The sequence below is a fragment of the Vulpes vulpes genome, chromosome 1 (assembly GCF_048418805.1).
Source record: "Vulpes vulpes isolate BD-2025 chromosome 1, VulVul3, whole genome shotgun sequence".
Taxonomy (NCBI): domain Eukaryota; kingdom Metazoa; phylum Chordata; class Mammalia; order Carnivora; family Canidae; genus Vulpes; species Vulpes vulpes.
This window is the reverse complement of record NC_132780.1, coordinates 36,491,187-36,513,526: the sequence shown is the minus strand read 5'-3', so window position 1 is coordinate 36,513,526 and position 22,340 is coordinate 36,491,187. Positions and strand designations below refer to the sequence as shown.

The window sequence follows — 22,340 nt, the reverse complement described above, 5'->3', positions numbered from 1 at the left end:
ATAACTAACCTACGTAAGGTCATTCACAGAGCATTCTATGCTTCTATATGAACTTGGCTTTCTACTCAGTTGACTTGAAATCTTCCTGTTTCACTGTTTTCTTGCATTTCCTAAGCTTTTCTGATCCTTGTGACCAAGCACTAGTCAAGAAACACTATAGCAGGATATGCATAAAATGAAAAATTAATTCATCCAGAGAGTCGTGTGTCCTTATGTAGCTATCCCAGTATGTATGTGTATGTATATGTTAAAATACATGGACATATGTATACATACACATACATGTGTAAATTCGTGCATGTATCCTGTAAACACATAATTAACAACTATTTGAAAAAAGTGATTTATAGTACTTAAAAATCTCTAATTTTCAGGACTATAGAAAGAAATTTTAGATATATTATACTGAATATATAAAACTATTCCCCTTTCTTCCTCCCATCTAATTTGTCATGATATTCTAATATAATGTTCTCCAAATATTTACTGTAGCATATGCATGCATGTTAATAAGGCTTAGCCACTTTTATTCTACAGCACAAAGCTTATTTAAATCCCCCAAAGTAATAATTCACTTGCTATTCCTTGGTCATTTACATAAAAATATCCTCAAAAATTCCTTCATTATCCTCTTATAAACCTGATAAAGGGTTACTTTCAGAATTTGTATCTTACTCAAGATCTGGATGACACTTCTTTTAAACAAAAAAGGCACATTTCTCAAATTAATCGTATTCTGTGCTTATCATGTACACATTTGCTTTCCTTTTACTGTTAATGTATTATGTCAAACATATTTAAAAGCATTTCTAGATTATTGTAAGTGGTAATTAGTGAATTTCTCTTCTTAATCACCTTTCAGAGATAATATATCTATGGATAGTCTAATAACAAGTTGTGAAAATTAGCTGTCACCAGCAGCTGACACTCTAAAGAATGCAACTTAGGTAAATTGCTATTTATCAAAAATGGTTGGAGGGTAGGATACTCTGACAACGTGGGAAAACTAATTCAGTGTGTCTCATCATCTGTAATATATTGACTGATAATACTCTAGGAAAGTAGTGTACAATAAAATGCAGTTAAAAAGAAGATAGTAACCACATTTTATCTACCTAGAGGAAAATTTTAGAACTTTATTCTGTCTATTCTATTTATTTTTTAATATAATTATTATCTTATGGTGTACAGGGGGAAAAATCCCTGTTTTTTTAGCTTTGAGGTTATTTGAATTCTAAATAAGCAGATATTTGTGAAAGGCAGTGAGTAATATTGATTGCCAAGAGTTGGTGAGCAACCTTGAATATTAGTATATTTTAGACTCATTTTCCAATGACCATTAATTACCCTTCCATCAACCATCTGGACAGAATCTCAGGCTGTTTTAATGAGGCGGGTATTTGAAATTTTGAGGTCGGTACAAGAGCCATAAATGCCTTCACAACTCTCTAAAAGAGATGGGAGCTGGAGTCCAGTGGGGCACTTAAAAAGCTTGCAAAACCAAGGTGAAGAATAGACCATCTCCAGGTAACTCTGACAAAATGATACAGTGTAGATAGGAAAGGTTAAATAAATCATGTAATTAATAAAGAACTTTTGGTAAGCAAAAGTATATTGATCTCCAGTATCTCAGAGCTGACTTCCTAAGCAACTGAAAAAGTTTCAAATCTCAAGTAAAAAGAAAACAAACAAACAAACAATTTTCTCATGTAGACCCTATCAGAATCCTTTAAGGGAGAATTTCAAAATATTATTTGAGAAATATTATTAAAATTACCCACAGTGATTTTCTAACCACTCACAATAGCTCAGCAAGTATTAACAGGCTATCTCCAAAACAGAGTTGCCAGGAACATTGTTCTTATTTAATAGGAAAGATTAATTCTAATGCAATGAAAATAAGACAGGCACCTGGGACAGGTAAACTCAAATGTGAATTTTAAGTCAGAAAAGATTTCTGATCCCAAACAAGACTTGATTATTCTTAAATAAGATGCACTGGAGCTGATTCAGCTACTGATTGTTGTGTTTTCAGGGATTTCTTAAACTAATTCTTAAACTGTTAGTAGCTTGAAACTGATCATAGTGGGAGTATTTACACCATGGAAATCGGCAAATGCTACAAATCAAGGCCTTTTAACAGCACATTCTTGCCTCTTATTGACAGATTCATGCAGACCCCTAAAAGGCTCTGTCAACTCTATTTGAGTTCTATTTCTATAGCAGTTGGCAGAGAAAGGACCTCAGAGGAGAGAGGATAATTTATGAAGGAGGTAGAACTGGAAGAAACATAGGAAGAAGAATAGCAGAAAAGTAGAGAGGATACCTGAAGGAAGTGAGAATGTCTAGATTTGAAAATTAGTCATTTCCCTGGAAAACATGGTTCACATGAGAAGTGGTGTGGCCCAGTAGAGAGAACCTATGAGATTTGGGGATGGAGAAATCTGGATTTGATCTTCACCTTGACGGTTACTAGCTGTGTGAGACTACTTTACCTCTGTCAGTCTCAGCTTTCTCATCTGTAAAATAGGGATAGCTTTCTGTTTTCAAGGTGTTTATGAGAATTTAAAAAGTTAATGTGTGCAGCATCTCCTAGCACAGGATCTGATACATAATAAACACTCAAAAACAAAAACAAAAACAAAAAACAAACTGAAGATGGTACTGTCCATCTCCAAACCTCATGGTCACCATCATCAGTAACTAATTATTGGGAAAAGAAACTGGACTTCATATTGCAAATCCAGACTGTAGAGCTCACTGATTTTTTTTCGCTGATTTGTTAAGCAAAAGCTTATACACTTTGTTAGTTCCTGGAGAGGTATTGAAGGCATTGAACATAGGGATCACATGTTCAAAATAGTATTGGAAAAGAACACCCCAACTGTAGGGCATGAACAGTCTTTGGAGTAACGTAGACTTGGTTCTGTTAAGCTGAGTTTGCTGAATTATTTGAGACTATTCCATTATGCTACTGTAATGGATGTAACTGATCAGAAGAATTAAACATAGACAATAAGAAAGCTCTTGGCTCACTATATTCAGATGAAATTCATAGGCAGGGTAAATTTGGTGTGCCTGGGACTATGTAGTCACACAAAGCCCCATGTGTGCTCAGTGCCTACTTCAATGCTCTGCCATTGGTATCTTGAAATTCTTAATCATAGAAATTCTGAACTATTTTTTAACAAAGGGTCTTACATTTTCATTTTGCACCAGATCCTGCAAATTCTGTAGCTGGCTTGGCACACAGGGTATGTTAAGTATAGCTAATAAATAAACCTGTAGCGTGTGATACATAGGCATAATTAACAAGATGTGTTCCCATACAGATAGTAAGTAAGTTAGTAACCTGTAATACCTGACAAAGAAAGACAGAAAGTAGATGGAAAATACAATGAACAAATAAGAAGGTTAGAAGTGGTTGGAAGGACCAACTTATGATCCTATCACTCTGGGACTGATTATCTGTCACCACTAAATTGACCATGCATTGGTGTCATCCAATGTGTTTCTCTTCTCCTAGCATGTGTTCTGCTCAAGAAAAGCAGCTACAACTGTGGCATTTCAACAGGCTAATTGACAAGGTATTACTATAGTCAAACATACTTGCTCTGTGTCATTCTGATAGAGCAGATGCCTATGGTTGGCCCATCATCTTCATTCTGTGGGGCCCTTTGGGACCTTGGTCCTCTTTTTTTTATTTCTCTTAAGAGAAAAAGAATGTGTATGGATGCTCAAGTGGCAAGGATGGGAGGGCAGAGGGAGATGGAGAGAGAGACAGAATCTTAAGTAGACTCCATGCCCAGTACAGAGCCTCATGTGGGGCTCAGTTTTACAAACCTGAGATCATGACCTGAGCCAAAATCAAGAGTCAGATGCTCAACTGACTGAGCCACCCAGGTGTTCGGGGACCTCAGTCCTCTTAACTACACCATCAGTAGAATGAGAAAGACATGACATGTGAATATTGTGATATCCAATATTCAAGAAGTATGCTCCTGTGGCCTACTGCGTCACTCTATTATCATTCTTTCCTGGCATGTTCATTTACCCCATCTCTTTGCTCTCACTTGTCACTATACTTTAACTTGACTTAATAAACCATGTGATTTGAATATGTTAGTTTGCTCTGTGAACCTTTCAGTCCCATGACCACTGGTAGAGCTTGCCTGGCAATTAGTATACTTAGAGATCTGCATCTCATCAGAGTAATTTTCTACACAAGTTCAAATCATGGTTCTACCACTTAGTTACCTGAACATAAACAATTACTTATCCTCTCAGAGTGTTGGTTTCCTTACATGCAAAACCAAAGTAATAATATCTCTGTTGAAGGATGGTTGAGAGTGATAAATGAAATTATGATAGTAAAATAATAATAGCTAACATGCATAAAATGATTACTATGGGCCAGCATCATCCTAAGTGTTGTAGATCTTAACTGATCTAATCCTCTAAATAATTCTATGAAGCAGTACTGTTATTCTCATTTATAAGTGAGAAAATGCAAGGATGCAAAGCTAAGAAAATTGTCCAAGGTCACAGTACCATGCTTAATACCTAGCAGGCATTTATTAAATAATAGAAAAATTAGATATCAGGGCACCTGGGTGGTTCAGTCGGTTAAGCGTCAGACTTTTGGTTTCAGATCAAATCATGATCTCAGGGTCTCAAGATCAAGTCCTGCCTTGGACTCCAGACTGGGCATGGAGACTGCTTAAGATCCTCATTCTCTCTCCCTCTTCCTCCCCACCTCCACTCACACATGTACTCTCTCTAAAAAATAAAAATAGGGGCACCTGGATGGCTCAGTTGGTTGAGTGTCTGCCTTCGGTTCAGGTCATGATCCCAAGTCCTGGGATTGAGCCCCTTGGTGGGCTCCATGCTCAGCAAGGAATTTGATTCTCCACCCCCTGATCGTGCTCACACTCTCTCTCCTTTTCACTCTCTCTCAAGTAAATAAATAAAATCATTAAAAATAAATAAATAAGGAAGCCTGGGTGGCTCAGCAGTTGAGCATCTGCCTCTGGCTCAGGGCATGATCCCAGGTCCTGGTATCAAGTCCCTCATCAGGCTCCCCGTAGGAAGCCTGCTTCTTCCTCTGCCTGAGTCTCTGCCTCTCTATGTCTCTCATGAATAAATAATAAAATATTATAATAAATAAATAATCAAAATTTTAAAATTAAATTAAATTTTTAAAAAGAAAAGAAAAACTGGATGTCAATGTTACACTGTGATCAGCAAAATTCAGATGTACTGATTTCCAGTAGTTGTCATTCTTTAGAGGAGAAAATCAATATACATAAGGTACTTACAAAGTACAAAAACTGAACACCGCTACTTTGTTTGAGTTATTGATTAAAAAGAATCCCAATGGGTGAAGTGTGTGTTGGTAGGTGAGGACCCATGATCAAAGGTCCTCTTGTGTGGAAGTCCTCATTCCATCATAATGACAGATGAAGGAAAGTCTTTTGTGAACAAAAGGAGAAATCATGATTCTTACCTATAAAAATCTCAAGCTCCAAGGAACTTGAGAGGAATAGATGGGAGCCAAGGGACTAGCTTTCCCAGATCGGGCCGGCAAAGGACATCAATTCTGGTCTATTCTTACTATCTTAGAAATACCTTAGCTCCCCCGACAAAAAAAAAAAAAAAAAAAAAAAAATACAATGAAATCAAAAACAAAACAAACAAAAAGAATACTGGAGGGTGAAGGAAGATTGAGTAAGAAAGACTTACCCTAATGACTAGCTGACCATTAAAAGCACATGTTTAAATGTAAGTGAAATTCTAAGAATTACTTTCTTGGCTTTAACGAATGTGCCATTAATAAATCACCAGGGCAAGTTAGCCAATGCACAACTCCCAGAAACATTGGGTCAGCGTGCCACAGAGCTAAGAAATTAAAGCAGCCAGTATAATAGCTAAGCAAACATGTCTGTTATCAAAAAAAAATAAATTTAAAATATCTTCTACCCAAGACCCGTTTCATGTGAAAGTATATTAGAGTATTCCCATACCCTCATGAAATATAAGAACTGCTTCCTCCCCCAAATCAGCTTCTTTAAATATCCAGTTAAGTCAGGATATTTAACTATGTCTTTTTTTAATAAATTTATTTTTTATTGGTGTTCAATCTACCAACATACAGAATAACACCCAGTGCTCATCCTGTCAAGTGCCCCCCTCAGTGCCCGTCACCCATTCACCCCCACCCCTCGCCCTCCTACCCTTCCACACCCCTAGTTCGTTTCCCAGAGTTAGGAGTCTTTATGTTCTGTCTCCCTTTCTGATATTTCCCACACATTTCTTCTCCCTTCCCTTATATTCCCTTTCACTATTATTTATATTCCCCAAATGAATGAGGACATACACTGTTTGTCCTTCTCCGATTGACTTACTGCACTCAGCATAATAACCTCCAGTTCCATCCACGTTGAAGCAAATGGTGGGTATTTGTCGTTTCTAATGGCTGAGTAATATTCCATTGTATACATAAACCACATCTTCTTTATCCATTCATCTTTTGATGGACACCGAGGCTCCTTCCACAGTTTGGCTATTGTGGCCATTGCTGCTAGAAACATCGGGGTGCAGGTGTCCCGGCATTTCATTGCATCTGTATCTTTGGGGTAAATCCCCAACAGTGCAATTGCTGGGTCATAGGGCAGGTCTATTTTTAACTCTTTGAGGAGCCTCCACACAGTTTTCCAGAGTGGCTGCACCAGTTCACATTCCCACCAACAGTGCAAGAGGGTTCCCTTTTCTCCACATCCTCTCCAACATTTGTGGTTTCCTGCCTTGTTAATTTTCTCCATTCTCACTGGTGTGAGGTGGTATCTCATTGTGGTTTTGATTTGTATTTGCCTGATGGCAAGTGATGCGGAGCATTTTCTCATGTGCATGTTGGCCATGCCTATGTCTTCCTCTGTGAGATTTCTCCTCATGTCTTTTGCCCATTTCATGAATTTTGCACAGCAAAGGATGCAGTCAACAAAACTAAAAGACAACCTACAGAATGGGAGAAGATATTTGCAAATGACCTATCAGATAAAGGGCTAGTTTCCAAGATCTATAAAGAACTTATTAAACTCAACACCAAAGAAACAAACAATCCAATCATGAAATGGGCAAAAGACATATTTAATTATTTCTTATGTCAATAGGCACAGAAGCATTTATTTTTCCTTCAAATGGGTGCTTTATATACAAGGCCATTGTGTAGATGAAACAATCCCTAAATCTCTGCTGGGAGCTAGTGGTGTGGCCGGGCAACCCTCTCTTACCTCTGCCTGCCTTGCCCTGAAGGGATTTCACCAAACCACTTGAACTCTGAAGAAAACAGTTTGAAAACCACTGGCCACCATCCAATCCCTTCATTGTATGAATAAATACATGAGGCTCCAAGAGGTGAGGTTAGAGTAGAGCTTAGCCTGGAGTCCACGTGTTCTCTCTTTTTTTTAAAGATATTTATTTATTCATGAGAGACACAGAGGGAAAGGCAGAGACTTAGGCAGAGGGAGAAACAGGCTCCTTGTGGGGAGCCCGATGCCAGACTCCATCCCAGGACCCCGGGATCACATCCTGAGCCAAAGGCAGAAATCTAACCACTGAACCAACCAGGTGGCCCTCACATCTCTTTATTTTCACTCCCCAACCCACCTTACTGTAACAAAACAAAGTAGTTGCTTATTCAAGTTTAGTCATACAGACTTTAAACACACCATGTCGAATGTTCCGGAGTAGTTGGTTTTGAGATTTCAAGATGAGTAATAAGTAGACCGATTATTTTCCATCTAGGTGTTTTATATCACTTGTGATGGTTGCTATCAGGTTATGCAGTCATCTATAAATACAGGGAGGAAAGATCTAGGTAACCAACTTCCAAGGGAAACCCATTAAGAACTTAAAAAAATTATGCCTACAATCCTGGCTGTTGGATATTTTTATAATTAATTACTAATAAAAAATTAGGAATTGAGTTTCAAAGAGATGAAAATTATACCACTATTTCCCTTCCCCTACCCCCCCCCCCACCACATATTTTCACCCATTTGATAAACAATTTATAGAGCAGGACATTCTGCTTACTGAAGTTTTTCTGTTTCTCAGAAAACAAATCAAAAGACAGTAGACTTCAATCCTGACTGTATATCAATGACGTTTAGAGTCAAAAATAAAAATATGCATACCCTGGTCTGGGCCAGGCACACCCGCCTTTCCAAACCTGGAGATTATCATTCAACAGGCTTAAGGCCACACGAATGTGCAAAACTGCATTAGCACACAGGAAATCACACTGAAAAACATTGTCCCCGGTGACAGAGGAAAGATGTGCCTTCTCTTCAGTCCTAAAAAGCCAATACTGCTGCCTTGAAAGTGCTGAGCTCCACTCCTGAGCCACGTTCAAGAGTCCTCAGGGATTAACAACCCATTTTTAGGGCCTCTTGCCCATGTATTAACTGCTTATTTTAACTGTCATTTGGCCTCAGCTCTGAGGATGCTCAGGTTGCTAGTGAGCATCCCTTCAGAAAGTGGGAACCACCTCTGAGGCCCCCCCCACTATTATATAATAGCTGCTATTCCCTATGCCTTACTCTAAAACACATCTTGAAAGCCTGACCCTCTGATAAATCTGTTTTGGATGTTTCCTCAGTTTTTCATAGTCCAGAGCCAGATGGAAAGCCTTGGAACCCCGACACAGATCCAAACCTATGACCTAAGTATCTACTGTAGTTATACTGAGCCTAGTGCCTTGGATTCCATATACTTAGCGAGGATTGATGACTGGAGGTGAATTCTGGGATAACATAATCCTCAGAAATGTCCTCTCAGAATTAGAAGTCCCTGAAAGACATAAAGGGTAGGAGAAAAGTTCCCTCTCTACTCCCATGTTGAGGTAGAGAAACCTTTACCTCTATATACCATAAGTATTGACCACTTGCTCTAACAACATGATTGAAATCCACGAGGAAGCCGCTTAATACAACATTGAGAGACCCACAAAGGGAGACAGGCCGGGGACTATAGTGCCAACAGCTCCATTAAGGAGGCTGAAACCAAGGAAATCAGGCCAATCGCTGACACCAGCTGTGCAGAGCATTGCAAAGCTACGAAGCAGGACTCACTTCTGGCCACAGGCAATCATCACAAGATGGTGAGCATTACTGACATGTGAGAAGCCATCATCATTCCTTTTCTGGCCCTGAATCTGTGCTTCCATTCTGCAGGCTGGCTTTGAAGTTGATGTTCTGAATTGCTATCTTGGTAACGTGCCGATATTGCTCCCTTGCTGCACAGGTAGGAGGCCGAACACTGGAATGCATACAAGCTTTAACCAAGTAGTGTGAGCAGGTGATGTGGATTGTTTGAGAACTGTGCACACTGAAAAGTGAATGCCCCTTTTTCAGGGGCAACTAGTGCCAAGCCCCAGCTGCTATTTCCCTGTAGGAATGAGGGACCAGATCCTCCACTTATCCAGCAAAAGCTGGACATCTGGATTTTTTTTTAAAGATTTTATGTATTCATTCATGAGAGAGACACACAGAGAGGCAGAGACACAGGCAGAGGAAGAAGCAGGCTCCATGTAGGAAGCTCAACGTGGGACTCGATCCCAGGACCCCAGTATCATACCCTGGGCCTACAGCAGGCACCAAACCACTGAGCCACCCAAGTGTCTCATGGATTTTTTTTTTTTTTTTTAATGTATGCCCAGCTTGGGGCCCAATGTCAGGCTTGAACTCATGACCCTGAGATCAAGACCTGAGCTGAGATCAAGAGTCAGATGCTTAACAGACTGGACCACCCACGCATCCCTGGATTTTATTTTTTAAGATTTTATCTATTTATTCATGAGAGACACACAGAGAGAGGCAGAGACATAGGCAGAGAGAGAAGCAGGCTCCCTGAAGGGACTCAACCCTGTGACTCCAGGATCACGACCTGAGCCAGAGGCAGACGCTCAACCACTAAGCCACCCAGGTATCTCATTTCTGGATTTCTTTAATGTAAAATCTCCTACTTTTCAATGTTTGGCAACAAGGAAAAAATGTTATAAAAAATATACCCCCAAAATGGCTAAAATGGTCAATTTTATGCTATATATGTGAATGAAAAATGAAAAAAATAACAAAAGAAAAAGAAACAAAATGCATTTGGGCTGAATAAAAACCTAACATTCAGATCTAAGACCTAGATTGAGTCTCAGACTCCCCATTTTCAACCTCTGCCCTAACAACAGAGCCTGGTATTGCCTTCCTAGCACCGCAATCCCTACCTCTCCCCCATTCCAAAAATGGGTTAATTCCTGGACTCAGCTCAAGGACCCAGGTTCTGGAATCTGCTACAGGATTGCCCTGGGTACATTTGGAATACCTGAAAGGAGCTGGGCCCCAGATTCTGCCAAATTGTCATGATGCTCTATTCTTCATTGGAATGGCAAAATCAGTTGCCCATCTAGACTACTACCAATGTGTCACCATCCCCTGGGGTTCCCATGGTTATCCCTGGCTGGGTCTGCTTCCACCCAGCCCTGCCATGTCTCACACCCTCTCCATCTCTCCTGTCACGCTGCAGGGGACCAGGCAACATTGACTCTGTCCTGAGAGGAAATGATAAGCACAACTTGTACTTCCCCTCTATGTGCTATGTTCCAACACCATGCTAAGCATTTTATGTAAATTATCTCACCTTATGATTCCAATAACCCTGTAAATTAGCATAATTTCATAAGGAACCTGAATGTCAGAGAGCTACACAATTCACTCAAATTTGCACAGCCATTAAGTGGAAGTTCTGAGATTCAGATTGGAATTGGAAGCCCATTCCTACTCCACTGCCCCACATGAGAGATACAGAAAAGGGAGGGGGGTATTTCTACACCTTCTGCAGGTGGAAAGGGAAGATGCACTCTTTGGCATTCTTACTCAATTTCACACCCATGCTTGGAAGGTTCACAATACTACTGCTTTCCAATTTTATACCTTTCTACATACGATTACCTGTGGTTTCCAGTATGGGGGATTTCACGGGCAGTAATATTTCAAAATACATTTTGGAAGCAACATAAAGCAGTTGCCAAATTTGTATTTTGCCAAGTAAGGATATTTTTAAACCTATCATTTAGCATCATTTTCACTTCATTGAATGAAAACTATTTTAACAGACACATGCACACATGTGCACACACATGCACACATACACATGACCAGCTTCATGGAACCAGGAACTCTGCTTGCCTTTGCTGTCATTCATGGCTGGTGCCTACAAGTACGTGCACATGGAGTTCCCAGCCTACTACTGCGCTGTTCCAGAAGGTTGCTGGGAAGACCATTGTTTGGAACTTAGGAAACTTGAGTCCACAAAACAAAACAATGCCATTATAAATGATGGCTAGGTTCTCATTTCACAGGACAGATCTAGAATATCTTGTTTGATTTTAGATATGAGGTAGCTGATGCCCCAGAAGCTAGCAAAGCCTTTAAGTAAGATTTACTCTTTTGCAAAGCTAAGATTAAAAGTAAAATATCCTCATAGCTACTTCAGTTCTTTTCTCATCACCAAAGACAACGATACTATACTATAACACTAACATTATTACTTAAATAGCCTTGTGGAAAGACAGCTTTGGAAATGTACCATTAATTACAAAAACGGTTCTGAGAAAAAATGCAATCGGTAGCACAACTGAAAGATATAAACATGCTTGTTATCATAGACACGTTCCCTTTTATTCATGTCTCACCTCCCCGACAACCTTGGCAAGGTAATATAGTATGAACCTCAGAAGTGATCAGAAATGAATCTGTTCCTGTCCCTCAGAAAGAGAGAATCATTTGTCTTTTCATACAGTGAGTTGGCAAATCCATGTGTCTCTGAGTCTGTTTGTACCCTCATCAACACTCAACAGAAGAGTGAAATTGGGTCACTGATATGTCACCATGGAATAGCTATTAGCATAATCCTTAATTGGAATCTTATGTACTGTTCTTTTGGCTTAATATGCTCCCTGTGCTTTAAAGAGAACTGTCACCTGATTATATCATTTGAGGTGGGGAATCTGCAGAGGAACAAGAATGTGCAAGCCACACAAACATGTAAAATTCAAATATATTATCTCTTTTAGAGAAATAGAAATGAATGTATTCAACTAAAAAAATTCTCAGTTCAAGGAAAAAATTACTAAAAGTGACCAGAGGTTATAAGACTCTGAACAATGAATTTGCTCATAATTTTTTAAAAAAATATAATCATTAGCTCAGCCTCTCTAGTGATGGTATGTATATATGCATACATGTACATATATGTGATATGTGATGTGTTCACATACATGACATGTGACATATATAGTATGTTGGGTACATGTCTATAACCATGAACCTTATATAAAGTAACGAGTATTTTATGTAAAAGATATATATAACACTATGTATAAAGTATAGGTAATACTCAGAGGATTTAGGAGATCAGCAATCAGGGAAAGTGTGTCTAATTACAAAAGGTGGCACCATACTTGAGAACTTCAATTTTCTTCTCCATTTTCCAAGGCTTGCATTTGACAGTAGCAATCATTTGTCTTTTCTCATCTAACTCTGCCTTCAACCTTTCCAATTCTTCTTCATCAATTTCTTCTTCTTCTTCCCTTTAAAAAAAAAAGTAATAAAGTTAAATTTTGCTTGACTTAAAACTTAAAAAAGAATGCTATCAGATATTCATTCAATGTGTATCAACTTGGCTGTACATAGCAGATACCAAGACTTATAAGCATGAGAGCTTGTATCTGTCTGAATACTGATACAGGATTTCTGGAATGATTATAACTTTAAACAATAGTGTTTACATTCTGAAGTCCTGAAACTGTTTTACCTCCACAGCCTCAAACTCTCAGAACAACAAAAATCAGTGGAATATTAGTTACAGATCTATCAACATATTTTCCTCTTTTTTGTTCCCTTGTACACTTTCCTCCACTAATTCTACATTTCATTGAAAAACATTACTTTCAATAAGTATAGTAAATTAGAGGTGAAGATGTCTTTGAAGTGCCCTTACAAATTTGTTAGCTATGTCTCAAGAGAAAGAGAAAAATTGAAATATGGAAAAATAAAAAATCTATTTCTCAAAGGTAACTTAATCTGTTAATTAAATTCAAAACTTCAGTTGATAAAATTCAACTTGAAGTATATTTGGTAGAAGCGAATCCTTTGAAGAGAACTTCAAAGGAATTTAGTTTCTCACTGAACAAATGAGATGTATCTTTTCTTTTCTATGTTCCTAGGATTGCAAAAATACTACAGGATCCAGAATAATAAAACAAAAAAAATCTAAACATGAGCAACATGATTTTAAATCAAAGAATGTAATGCTCTATTGTAAATATCAATTTTTTTAGTGGTAGGTGTTCTATTTATTGTCACTCCAATTATTGTCACTCAACTCCAAACTCACCCTTCTATAGTTAATATTGCGATACTGGGGCTGGGACTCTGCAGGGCACACTTTTGCTTTGGCTGGCTCAATGGCAGGCACCAACAGAAGATACTAAAAAGAGATTTGGGCTTTTCTTTGGCTTTCTGGAGTGGCACTTCCTCCTTAGTAATGATTCTTCACTGCACTAACTGGAGGGTGCAGGTGAATCTATTGCCAACTTTTCCATCACTAACAGAACCAGCTTCATTACCACCCCCATAGAAACCAGCACCACTTGAGTATCACCCCCTCTTCAGTGGATTCAGCCCATTGCATTCCTCCTCAATGCTTCTAAGATTAAATTTCAACCTCTTTCCAGTCCAGCCTTTGGAGTGATAGCTGCTTCCAAAACTTGTATCATGATACTTTAGTGTTCTCTTATAACCTAGTTAACAATTATTGATACCTATCAACAGTTCTCTTAGTAAATACTTTCTGTTCAAGTAACATCTGAAGTTTCTTTCTCCTAACTAAACTCTGACTGACAAAGAAATTGTAATCTGACTCAGCATTAATCAGAAAAATACTTTGGGGCAGCCCGGGTGGCTCAGCGGTTTAGCACCGCCTTCCGCCAAGGGTGTGATCCTGGAGACCCAGGGTCAAGTCCTGCATCGGGCTCCCTGCGTGGAGCCTGCTTCTCCCTCTCTCTCTGTGTGTCTCTCATGAATAAATAAATAAAATCTTAAAAAAAATAAAGTTCCAACTGAGGAACAAGAGGACATAGCCATAGTTCTACAGCCGACCATACAAAATGACTTTGTATTCTTTCTTTCCCATCAACCCAGTTTTTAATCACGTCATGAAATAAAAACTCATATTAATTTTCTAAAATAATATTTCTTAATAACAGTTTGATTTTTTGACCAATTCAGATATTTTGCTTAGAATAGTAATTCATAGTAAGAGAACAATGGAAGTATACTCTAAAATACAACTCTGATTGCCATTAGGTTATTTCCATTTTAATTATTTGATGCTTATTATATAAAATCTTAGTGCTGTACAACACAACATAAAATAATTGAAGACCTTTTTATTACATCTATATTCACAGTTTTTATTTGCTTAACTTGCCAATCAGAATAATAATATGTGTGTTGGTTTGTCATAAGAGGAAAACATATGTTTTAGTAAAAATGATTGTTTTGCTTGTCAAATCACTATGTTATATATCTGAAACTAATGTAACATTGTGTGTAAATTATATTTCAATTGAAAGAAAATATTGTTTTGTTGTTACCCAAAAAATTGTTTACATGTAGACATAGACTAAATCTAGATTATATAGATAGCTATTTCATTGAAATCTTTATGAAAACTATCATAAGAAAAAGAAAATATGTCAAGTAACTATTAAGAATGGATTTAATTAGAAAACAATAGCAGCAAAAATATTTAAGATTGATAATTCAATTGCTTAGTATTTTAAGTCTTTAACTTGCCCATCCTTCCAAAAAACTCACAATACAGTTGACCCTAGAATAACATGGAGCTTGGGTGCATTGACTGTTGTGCAGTCAAAAACTCACATATAACTTTAGACTGTCCCAAAACTTAACTATTAATAGCCTTCTGTTGACCTGAAGTCTTACCAATGATGTAAATAATCAATTAATACATATTTTGTAGGTTATATATATTACATACTGTAATCTAGAGAAAAGAAACAATAAAGTAAGCTAGAGAAAAGAAAATGTTAAGAAAATCACAAGGAAGAGAAAATACATTTATAGCACTGCACTGTATTTATTAAAAAGAATCCATATAAGGCAAGAATATGTAATGGAAAAAAGTCTCTTCAACAAATGATATTGGGAAAACTGGATAGCTTCATGAAAAATAATTAAACGGATGACTTTCTTATACCATACACAAAAATAAGCTCAAAATTGATTAAGGACCTAAATGTAAGGTACCATAAAACCATAAAAACTCTATAAACCATAAAAATTCTAAAAGAGAACACAGGCAATAATTTCTCTGACATTAGCTGTAGCAACATTTTCTTGATGTGTCTCCTGAGGCAAGGAAAACAAAAGCAAAAATAAACTATTGAGACTACATCAAAATAAAAAGCTTCTGCACAGCAAAAGAAACAATCAACAAAACCAAAAGACAACCTATTGAATGGGAGAAGATATTTGCAAATGACACAATCTGATAAAGGATTAGTATTCAAAATATATACGGAATTTATTCAACTCAACACTAAAAAAACAAATAATCCAATTTTTAAAATGGGCAGAAGACATGAACAGACATTTCTCCAAGAAAATATGCAGATGGCCAACAGACACATGAAAAGATGCTCAACATCACTAATCATGGGATCCCTGGGTGGCGCAGCGGTTTGGCGCCTGCCTTTGGCCCAGGGCGCGATCCTGGGGACCCGGGATCGAGTCCCACGTCGGGCTCCCGGTGCATGGAGCCTGCTTCTTCCTCTGCCTGTGTCTCTGCCTCTCTCTCTCTCTCTCTCTCTGTATGACTACATAAATAAAATTAAAAAAAAAAACAAAAAAAACAAAACATCACTAATCATTATGGAAATGCAAATCAAAACCACAATGAGATATCCCCTCACACCAGAATGGCTTAAATGGACAACACAAGAAACAACGAGTGTTTGTGAGGATGTGAAGAAAAAAGAACCCTAGTGTAATGTTAGTGGGTATGCAAACTGGTACAGCCACTGTGGAAAACAGTATGGAGGTTCCTCAAAAAACTAAAAATAGAACTACAATATGAACCAGTAATTCCACTACTGGGTATTTGCCCAAAGAATATGAAAACACTAATTTGAAAATATATGTGTACCACCATGTTTATTACAGCATCATATGCAATACCCAGATTATGGAAGCAGCCCAAGTATTCATGGATAGATGAATGGATAAAGAAGATGTAGTGCATGGGAATATTACTCAGCAACAAAACAGAATGAAATCTTGCCATTTGCAACAACATGGATGAATCTACAGAGTATAATGTTAAGTAAAATAAGTCAGTCAGACAAAGAAAAATACCATATGATTTCATTCATATGTGGATTTAAGAAACAAAACTAATAAAACCGAAAAGAAAAAAAGGAAACCAAGAAATAGACTCTTAACTATAAAGAACATACTGATGTTTACCAGAGAAGTGGGTGGAAGGTTGGGTGAAATAGGTGAAAGGGATTAAGAATACACTTATCAGGGATGCCTGTGTGGCTCAGTAGTTAAGCATCTGCCTTTGGCTCAGGCCAGGGTCCTGGGAGCCCTGCGTCTCCCTCTGCTTGTGTCTCTGCCTCTCTCTCTCTGTGTCTCTTATGAATAAATAAATTAAATCTTTTTAAAAAGTACACTTATCATAATGAGCACTGAGTAATGTATCAAATTGTTCAATTGCTATATTGTACACCTGAAACTAATATGACACTGTATATTAACAATACTAGAATTAATTTTTTTTAAATGGAAAAAAATCCATTTATAAGTGGATCCATGCAGTTCAAAACCATGTTGTTCAAGGGTCAACGGCATCTATATGTAAGTATCTTAAAGCTTTAAATTAATGAATTCCCATTTAGAATCATATAGAAAACAGTATCTCACTTAATCCAGAGTCATCAAAAAATTTTAAGAAATTATCTATTAGGTATGCGGATTTACCCCGTAACTACAGCTAATTTCTTTACATGCCAATTTTTAGAAAACATTTAATGGAAATCTTCCTAACACTAATTATAAACTTTCCTACTATCTACTATCTTAAATCCAGTACTTTATGAGTTTAATCTATTTTATTTCTATGATTCCTTAAAACATTATTTGAAATCTCTTCACTAACCCTCTTTTCTGATTATCCATATATATTATCCCATATAACAGTTTTGTCTTCTCTAAGGCTCCAAACAACTTTATCCTTTTTCTCTGGCACATTTATACTGTCTCACTTCACAATAATTTATGTCTAAGTGGCCCCTCCCTTACTCTATAATGAGCTCCTAGAGAATACAGCCAATTGCAAATTCATACCCATGTCTTCCAAAGAATTTAGCAAATTAGCTTCCACAGTAGTGGAGCTGAATAAATATTAATTACATAAATGTTTATGTACAGAATTCTTTCTGGATGACAGAGTTATCATCATAAGTCCAGCCCTCAAAGTCCACTAAGATAAAAGAGTGTCCCCCAAGATTAGTATGGTAGGGAAAGATAAGATAAATCCTTACACAAAATAACCCCAGACAGGTATATTTTTAAAGTCTTTGTTAATTGTTGATTGCTCCAAGCGGATCATGTTGTGCTACCAGGTATAGTTGTCTCCTGAGTTATCTTCAAATAGGCAGGTAATTAAAATATTACTTTCACCAGCATATAAGGAACTGCTTTTCCAGGAATCAAAGAAAGTGCTAATCATATTAAAAGAATATCACATAGATATGCTTCATCTTCTAAAATGTATGGCTAATCTGTGCAAGAATGCCTTTCCATCTTAACTTTGATTTATTTAAACAACAGTTGTTAGGGTGGAAAAGGCATAATGTGCTGAATTTCTCACTGCTATGAACATATTTCTTATTCACTTAAAACTGGGTCAGGAAAAGCCTGTTATATTATTAGAAATCCTCCAAAATGTCTAAAGAGGCAGTGTTTTTTTAACTGTCTCCAAAGATAGTTAGCATTACAACCTTGGTTTTAGTTGGCTTCAAATTTTTGTCAGTGGGGGGTGGGAGTAGGAATTCCCTTAGGTGTTTCACTTGAAAGTTTAAAAGACTGGAAATGAGTTAGTCTTGTATATGTGCTGCTGAAGCGAGCACTGGAAATTAGTCTAAATAAATGTACCCTGATTTGCCCACAAATCTTTTCTCAAGATATGTTTGCTAATACATTTCCTTAAAAAAAAACTTATCTTCAAAATAAAAAATAGAAAATGAACTTTAAAATAGGGATCAAAACCATCAATCATTACAAATAATGTATAATACTATTTAGATTAGTTACCCAATTTATGACAGTAATTATGTAATTTGAAAAGCCTTTGGACACAAAGTTCATGTTAGCTAACTGGCTGTATGAAGAAGTGGAGAGGACTAGTGGCAGGGGTGCTTGCGGGCTTCTCAGAAACGGGATGAAAATGGTACCAGCTAAGGATAGACACTGTCGCCAGGACAACATTCTCTCAGGCAATTGGGGCCAAGACCCAATTGATTCACATGGTTCTCTCTCTAGGGGTTGAGCTTTTCGCATGACAGCCTTCAGCAGATCAAGAGAGCACAGAAATTTCCACCCAACTCACCTTTCTAAAAGGACCTCTCTGAAGCACACATAGAGAGTAAAAGCAAATTCTGGGTCACAGCCTATATCATGCATCTATCCTATTGATGAAATAGTACTGTCAACAAGCACAGGCTTTGCTAATAGGAAATATTACTACGTCATGATAGTGACAACAATAAGACATAGAACTTAAAACAGTAAGATGATTTTTTTTGTTTTTTAAAAGTAAAAAGCATAAAAAAACTTAAAAGGAAAATAGGATAAAAAATCCCAGAGGCAACATTTAAAGAAGGTGGTGTCTTGATATTCAAAGATGAAAGAAATGAGCTTGGGGAGGAGGAGAAACAGGAAGAGAAGGTGGGAGGATTTAAAAACTGAAGTCAATAAAAATATGATGAAGAAGTGCATGGGGCTATCTCTCTATTTTAAAAAGAATCATCATCTATCAATGCTAAGCTTCTCTACTATCCAAAATTTTCATACAATTGTATTTATTTATAATTATTTATGAAAAGGAAAGTAAAAGCTAGCTGTTGAACACTAGTTTGTGTCATTTGGGGGGCACATCTTAGAAAGTTCCTCTTCATCCCAAGTCCTAGGAGTGTTTTGGAGAAGATCTCATCATCTCCTGATGGTTCCCATGACCCTACTACCTGGAAACGACATAATAGCTGTTCTCTTAAAGCCTTTCCAAGGGGTATGGGTTTTCCATTATCGGATGTGATACATGCACACCTTTCTTACTGGCCTGCCATCTGCAAATTTCCACAAAGCAAAGACTCAAAAATTATTTTCCTGAATTTTTCCTAAATGGTATTTAATATACTATTTTATACAAAGTCAACACTCAGTGAAATGTTTGCCTGGTGGAAATGATAGATGTCAGGTTGTGTTAAAAAGGAAATGACAACCCCAATACTCTGTAACATGGGCCAGCACTTTTTTTTTCTATAAAAGAGCAGATGGTTAATATTTTAGGCTTTGAGAGCTACATACAGCTTTATCCTATATTTCTTTGGTTTTGTTTGTTTGTTGTTGTTGTTTAATCAACAGCTCTTTAAAGCTGAAAGAACCACTCTTCACTCTTGGTCTGGAATTAGTCATATTTTATAACCCCTGCTCTATAAGGTCAAGTGATTTGGGCTCATGTTTTAGGGATTTTCCATTTCACTTTGATAACAACGCATATCATCTATGGAAGAACTTCAAAATATGTTAATAACCAATGATAGTTTAGATCTCACATGAGAAAATTTCTCCTAGCCCATTTTTAATATGTATATTCATTTTAAAATTCTATTTAAATTTTATTTTATTTTTTTAATTTTAAAATACATTTAACTAAGTGGAGTAAAATGGCAACATCAAATTAAACCTGTTCTTCCTAAAAATAGTTTTTAAGGCCACAGAGCACCTAAAGGGAGTGGTCTTCTTTCCAAGTTAGGCACTTGTGAACAAGTCACAATCCCAGTTACAGATCAGAGTTCACTTACGCTCCTCTCTTCAGCCTCCTCCTCCTCTCCTTCTCTCTGGCCTTCCTTGTTTCTTCATCCTCTGGTTCAGGCTCCGGATCATCCTCACTGATCACATCTCTGGTCCGTTTCCTCTTTGGTCTCAAGCTCTCTCTTCGAGGTAGTTTATCTTCCTCCTCCTCTTCTTCTTCACCTAAACACAGCAGTGAATACTTCGATGATCGATATCAGAAAGTGCTCTCTCCCACTACCAAATATCTGTTTAGTGTTTTAGTGACCATGGTCACATAGGAGAGCACAATCCAGCAAGTCTCCACATCATGATAAGATGCACTAAATATATATATATTCCATGGCCTGCAATTCAAATACACTTATCTATATTCTCATTTTTTGGTGTGTGGTTCATCTACTCAAATATGTGAATGTGGATCACAAAATTTTAATAATTCATAGAAACCCAGTCTTAATTTTTGTGGGTTACGAGATGACTTAGAGTTCAATATTATACCATGATCTCTAAGACCAAGTTTAGAGGTTACCGATCTAACGCATAAGGATGAAGTGATTAACCACTATATGTTTGCCACCACTTCTATCCTAGAACAAAGGACAGGAAGGACAAAATGCAATAAACTAGAGTAATTTTGAAGAAACTAATTCAGGCCTTGGAATTTCTCCTAATTCAAATGATCTTTATTTTTTATTCCACGTTTTTTTCTTCTTTTTCCTGAATATTTCCCTTTCTTAAATGAAATTGATACCGAGTATATTTATTTACACAAATACTTGCTTGATGATAGTATCTTTATGAATAGAAATATATAACATGTAAATTTAACATAAAACTGAGAGAAATTGCATTTTATTTTATCAACTAGCAATTAATGCCTCATGTGTCCATAACTTCACTAGAATCTTCCAGATAGAGAAAGAATCCAGTTCCTTCCTTGACAGTTTATAACATACACTCTTACTTCACTTTCATCTTTGTGCTTCTTCTGGTATTTAGAATTACCTATTATTAAAAAATCAACTCCTCTCAGATAGAAGCTACTATAGGGAAAAAATTGTACTTTGGTGGGAAACTATGAATTCTCTGCAATGAACCCTATTGTGTTATCTGATTCTATGGGAGCTATTTTGTAATTTTGAAAGTTATAGATCGCTAGAAAGCAATGCAAAATAATTCTTGTCTGTAGATCTGCACATGAACTCAGTCCAGTGTAGAGACAATCTTCCCTCATCAGGAAAAATAACCTCCCACAAAACAGTAGTGCCTCCATTTGCACAATCATTTCAATAGCCCTGATCTATAAATGTATCTGTTCTTTGGATTTCCTTTGACTTGGTTTGTAACAACTCACTAGGGTCCTCATTTATTCATTAAATATGTTCATTTTTACATGTGTGTGTCGTGATTTTATTTATTTTTAATTTTTAAGGTTTTTTGTTTTTCAGTTTTATTTTTATTTATTTATTTTTTTAAAAAATATTTTATGAGGTGGGGCAAGATGGCCGAAGAGTAGGGTCCCCAAGTCACCTGTCCCCACCAACTTACCTAGATAAGTTTCAAATCATCCTGAAAACATACGAATTCGGCCTGAGACTTAAAGAGAGAACAGCTGAACACTACAGTGAGAAGAGTTTGCACTTCTATCAAGGTAGGAAGGTGGAAAAAAAATAAAAAACATCCAGTGGGGGAGGAGTCCCCAGGAGGAGCCGGGCTAAGAGGGTTGGGGAGAGCCCCCAGGACAGGAAAGCCCAGCCCGGGAGAAGCAGGAGCTTCACCAATTCTCCCAGATGGAAAGGCGCTGCAGGGAGCTCAGGCAGGATCCCAGGGGGGGAAGGGATGCCCTCAGGCTCCCAGGGACACTAACAGAGGAGGGGCGCCCCAGGGAGAGCACACCACACACCGCAGGCCGAGCTCCCTAAACAGCTGGAGCGCTCCCGGCAGGGCCCTGGGAGCAGTTTGGTGTTGGCTCTGGTGGCGGCTCTGTGGAGGGGGCTGCCTGGCCGGGAGGGCGATTCCAGCGGTGCAGGCCCCAGAGCCCAGGGCACAGGGGGACACAGCCCAGGATCCGGCGCTCCTCCGGGACAGGCGGAAGTGAGGAGGGCACAGGACAGCGAGGAAGGC

The 22,340-nt window shown here is 37.6% G+C and overlaps 1 protein-coding gene across 3 annotated transcripts in view; it reads right to left on the bottom strand.

The window, feature by feature from the left end:
• Positions 1-22,340, bottom strand: part of TMC1 (transmembrane channel like 1) — a 141,694-nt gene that overhangs the window by 81,106 nt on the left and 38,248 nt on the right. For all 3 annotated transcript variants that reach the window (XM_072735987.1, XM_072735919.1, XM_072735864.1), the window contains 2 exons: positions 20,225-20,396; positions 12,515-12,643 (listed from right to left, as the gene is read on the bottom strand). In XM_072735987.1, coding sequence (XP_072592088.1) covers positions 12,515-12,643; positions 20,225-20,396 — 301 coding nt within the window. The remainder of the gene's footprint in view (positions 1-12,514; positions 12,644-20,224; positions 20,397-22,340) is intronic.